At 41.4% G+C, this 5,273-nt stretch overlaps 1 protein-coding gene across 2 annotated transcripts; it reads right to left on the bottom strand.

The window, feature by feature from the left end:
- Nucleotides 1–486: 486 nt before the first annotated feature.
- On the bottom strand, nt 487–5,246 carry LOC118320732 (EMILIN-1-like). Of its 2 annotated transcripts, XM_035651793.1 has the most exons (8): nt 4,104–5,246; nt 3,733–3,969; nt 3,388–3,636; nt 2,892–3,083; nt 2,256–2,276; nt 1,747–1,854; nt 1,223–1,240; nt 487–653 (listed from the first exon to the last, which is right to left on the bottom strand). In XM_035651793.1, the coding sequence occupies exons 1-8, from the start codon at nt 4,468–4,470 to the stop codon at nt 502–504; spliced, it is 1,344 nt and encodes a 447-aa protein (XP_035507686.1). In that variant the 5' UTR covers nt 4,471–5,246; the 3' UTR covers nt 487–501. The 2 variants fall into 2 exon arrangements, with proteins under 2 accessions (XP_035507686.1, XP_035507687.1); XM_035651794.1 differs by lacking the exon at nt 2,256–2,276 and having other exon boundaries at nt 4,104–5,244.
- Between the last annotated feature and the right edge of the window lie 27 nt (nt 5,247–5,273).

Genomic DNA, 5,273 nt, shown 5'->3' with positions numbered 1-5,273 from the left:
TTTGTTGTTTTTTCTGACTTTAACATCAGAAAATTGCAGCTCATCCAGGATTTTATGTCCTTAAGACATGTAATTTAGATAATTGATTAATTTCATCGGGCTTGATCGATAGATAAAACTGCGTATCATCTGCATAGCAATGAAAGTTAATGGAGTGATTCCTAATAATGTTGCCTAAAGGGAGCATATATAAAGTAAATAGCATTGGTCCAAGTACAGAACCTTGTGGAACTCCATGACTAACTGTAGTATTTATTGAAGATTCATCATTTAGTGATGGAGTTGCTGATTACAACCAACTGGATACAACTCAGCCTTCTAAGTGTGTAAGAGGAACAGTTGCCATTAAACTCTTGATAAATGATTCATGATGTGCAGGTGTTGATGTGAGTTTAAATGGCTGCATTAAGATAGCGCCTTTATCACTTTCTCACACTGATGGCAGTGAGCTAACATACAAGCTCCTTGTCTGGTCATCGGGACCAGTTCGGTGTTCAGTCACTAACCCTCATATTTACCTGTTCTTGGGTCATAGAAGTCTCCTTCATTGACAAAGATCTTGTCAAAGATGATGGTTCCAGCTCTCTCCATGGGAACAGTGAGAGCAGCAGAGAATGACAGTCTGGGTACATGAGCATCAACACCAGGCAGACCTAAAAACACACACACACACACACAGCTGTGTAACAGTCGGTATAATAACTCTGGAAGGTTCAATGGTTTCATTGGTCATATCATGTTGTGGCTTTTGAAGTGAATGTGTCACATTTTAGTGTTTTGATTTTTCTTAGTTTTAGTGAAGTTGTCATGAAGATGTCAGTCTCTTCTTCCTTCCACTGTACAAAATAAACCAGAATATTTAGATCTGTTCTCCATTCGGAGGCAGAGTCTTGTAGTAAATTACGGTCCAGTCTAGTAGTGATCCAGGTTGACTCAGTGGCGAGCAGGGCTCAGTTGTTAATCATGATGTGAAGCTGCAGGTTTGGAGATGCCTGATGCAGTTGTCCATCACAATGTGGTCCTTGTCAAAGTGGCTCAGATCCTCACGCTGCCCATTTTTCCAACACATCAACTCTGAGGACCAAATGTTCACTTGCTACCTAATATACCCCCCCCACACACACACACACTGACAGGAGCCACAGACAGACTGGAGCGATAGATAGATAGATAGATAGATAGATAGATAGATAGATAGATAGATAGATAGATAGATAGATACCTGGTTCACCTTTGGGACCTGTAAGAAACCAGAGCAGCTGTTAGAAAAGGTAAAGTAGTAAATAAAAAATCACAATGAGCAGCCAAAAAACTGTTTGGATTAATGCTAAATGTACTGAATGGAGACAGGTTAAGGCTCTGTACAGATGAACTTTATATTTAGAGGATTGGATTGTGTCATTCATTAATTTTGCCTCCATATATTTATAAACTCTACCTCTTACTTATGTAAATATTGGTCTTCTTATTGGTCCTCAACATTTTCTGTACATTATGCGGTGAAATGCTATGTTGCCCCCTCCAGTACAGTGCTTGATATAATAAAATATACGAAATAAAAAATACAATACATACAGCAAAGAAATTATATAAACCAAAAGATAAGAAGGGGAAAAGGTGTAACAGTCTGTCCGGAGCCCTGGAAGAGTATTCAGCATTCAACTAAACAATTTCCTTCATCATTCTGTATCTTTCCTTATATATCAGGACATATAAATTTATTAAATATATTAAAAATGTTCATACCGGGCAGACCTCGTAAACCACTTTCACCTTGTCGTCCAGGAGGGCCAAGAGGTCCTCTGAGACCTTGCTGCCCCCTTTCTCCTGGGGGTCCTGGCGGTCCAGGCAGGCCTGTATAATGATAAATGATCTGATTTAAATAAAGTTGTGTGGGTTTGAACATGTTTTTTTTACAAACAGTAAGTGTGCATGAAGTTTAAGCTAGCAGACTTTAAGAGGTTAACCTTTTAACACGGTGCTGGAATTAAAAGCAAGGCTCTGTGATGCACACGCAGTGCTCAGCTAGGCATTAGTGGTGTTAGTCTTAGTTTGAGTAACTCTTCTGTCTGAAATAAACTGTTAAATAAACCAGTGGACTACAAGATGGTCTAGTGATATGCTGATTAGTAAACATTCAACTTCTAAACCAGACCAGTTTGGGGATTTTTCTCTTTTGATGATTATAAGTGTTAACACAACAAATCCCTTCCTGAGTCTGCAGTTAGTCGACTAAAAGAGCTACAGATTCAAACCTCTGTTGAGCAGCATGGGGCCTACAAAACAGAACAATACACCATCAACACACCAGCTTACACTGGTTTTCTCTGGCATTTATAATGCTTCAGTTAATATTTAATCAGGTTTTCTCAGTTGCTTCAGCACATTTTCCAAATCACTGTTCTCAAAACATTCAGTGCATTCAACACCATTATCAGTTAATACTGAGCAGCTCAACATGTACTTATCCTGCAGAGGGCAGTAACTCACTGAAAATACTGAACTCATGAGTCAATAAATTCAATGAACTTCACTGACAACAATATGAATTTTCCACTGCTGAACTCTAATGTCTGAAGAAAACATTAAAACAATAAACCGACAATAAAGTCAAATATCAGCTGACCAGACATGGATACTGAAGACTGGTCTTTAGTTGGTACTGATCCCTGATTGGTGGGGACCATAGCAATATAATAACAATAATCTCCTGCAGCAGGTTATTGTTATTTATTTATTCATTCACTTTTAGGTTTTCCACTACAGTAGTGACATAAGAGTGATGATTTCCATTGAAGGAGCCAAATCAGCTGAGAAAAAAAATGTAACACAGAAAAGTGAAATGAACTAAAGCTATATAGAACCATCTCAAAGGATTATAACCAGCTCACCAGTCAGGTTGGGCTCAGAGAAACTCTGGAGGTCTTTAAGGACCTGGTTCAGACTCGAGTTCAGGTTCTTCATCCTGCTGTAGACATCATCCTGGTTCTTCTGAATAAAGTCCATGATTCCTCCGTGATGGATGACCGAGTCATTCAGACCAGAAACACATGTCCACAAACTTGACACGTGTCGGTTCAGTCCTGAACACAGGACACACCACAACACGTGAGACATCACCACAGGGGATACATGGATCCTGTACTGGATTTTTGAGACAGCCTTTTTAAATGCTTTCTCACTCAGATACTGCTAAAGTGCAGAAGAACAGTACATATAGGAAACTGTTGAACCTGCCTTCAGCTCCCACAGTCAGTCCAAACACAAATTTAAAAAGGTTTTCTGAGGCATTTTTAAGAGAAATTAATTAAAACAGAATTAGAATCAGAATCAGAAAGCAGAAATACTTTATTGATCTCCGGGAGGAAATTTATTAAGGAACCATACCTTCCTTGATCTTGAGGATGGAATTGGAGACACCGTCCAGCCTTCCACAGACTCCCTCCAGCTTTGACAGCCTCTTCTCCAGCCCGTCTCCAGACTTCCTACAGTCTCCCACCTCCACCAGCAGCATGCTCTCAAACCGCCGGACATCCCGGTCCATCCCATCCAGACGGTCGCGGCTGTCCTCGATGTGCTCCGTTACCTCCTGCTGGATTTTGTCCAGCTCAGAGATGATCTTATCTTTGGTGTTTCCTGTTGGGGGTCAGAGGATGAATGCATGAATGTTGGCCCAGAAAGGTGCAGTGATGAATGCACCCTAACCCTGCAGAGAGAGTGAGCTGGGCTCACCAAGGTCTGTAATGACACTTCCATGTTTCTGCACCGTGTGTTCGAGCCCCTTCAGGGTGTCGTTGATGGAGCTGAAGGTGAGGATGACCTCCGACAGTTCGCCCTGCATCGTCTTCAGCTGATTGTTATTGATGGAGCCTCCGATCACACTGTGGCCATCTAAAGGCTTCTCGGCATCCAACCCAGGTCCACGTCCACTGGTACCACCAGTGCCACTGGTGCTACCAGAACCACCACCTAGTGGAGGTTTCGTTTGCATACAACTTATTAAAAAGAAAGTTAACTCACATGAAAAAGTAAGATTGACAGGTTAGAAATGGCAAGAAGAGGGGCAGGGTTTAGTGAAGAATCATTTGATTGGTTGACCTGACCTGTGGGCATGTCCGGGCTGCTCTTACATTGGCCAGTGCACTTCATGACTTCGTCTTGCAGCAGGCGGATTTCGTTCTCCAGGTGTGAACACATCTGGAAGCAGCCTTCTCTTCCTGAGTCCAGTCTGATCTGAAGTCTGTTGATGAGACTCTGCATGCGTCCTAGTGCATCCTGGGAGTGATTCTTCAGTCTCTGGACCTCATCCTCGACCTTCCTGCACAGCTCACAGTCCTGCCCCAGCAGCTCTACCTCCGTCACAATCCGGTTAAAGTGTTCTCCGTGATCACCGGTCAAAGCCTTGATCTTACGGACGTCATGGCTCAGGTCCACAACCTCAGAGATGATGTTAATAGTCATAATGATCATATCGAAACTTTAATGTATTATTATTATTAGTTTATATACTATATTATATTCTTTTGTAATAGAAGGAATTATTATTTTTCTGCCACTTCGGCTGCATATTTAACAGCCACAACATGCTTGAAAAGTCAGGGAAATTTGCAAAAAAAAGGAAATTCACATATGCAATTGTACCCATGCACAGGCACCGCCAAATGGTTAAGCCCTGCCCCCCAGACACGTATGACCGACATATAAGAAAATTGGTATGCATGTGTATCATGATGGGACAAGCAGAAAAGCCTCTTGGACGCTAAACAGGAAGTCGGCCGTTTTGGATTTCATGGTCATTTTTGCTGATTTGCACACGTTGTATTTGAACAAACTCCTCCTGGGGAATTTATCAGATCAACTTCAGATTTAGACACAGCCATCTAAAGACATTCACGATTAAAAGTTGTTCTATTTACGGCATACTGTCAAAAAGTGTGACCGTGGCGTGGCATCCAATTTCGATCCTTTGCCATGAAAGAAGGATTTGTCATAACTTAACTGCGTACATGATCCGATCTCAATAAAACTTTACATGTTTGATAAGAGTCCTGCCCTGAACATGTCTATGTGATAATATTCAGTAATAGTGAGAGCGCCACCTAGTGGTGAAAGGAAATGTAATTTTTTATACTTCCATGTTCTACTCCTAGCAGGATGATCAGATCCAGCTGAAATTTAGTCAGGAAATGCAAAACATGTTGTTGATGATATTTCATGATTGTGGTGAGTTTTTGTTAAAGGGCGTGTCCGTGGCGTGGCGTCAAATTCTAATG

The sequence above is a fragment of the Morone saxatilis genome, unplaced genomic scaffold, assembly GCF_004916995.1.
Source record: "Morone saxatilis isolate NCDOM2014 unplaced genomic scaffold, NCSU_SB_2.0 Contig11, whole genome shotgun sequence".
Classification (NCBI taxonomy): Eukaryota; Metazoa; Chordata; class Actinopteri; family Moronidae; genus Morone; species Morone saxatilis.
This window is presented reverse-complemented; position numbering and strand designations above follow the sequence as displayed.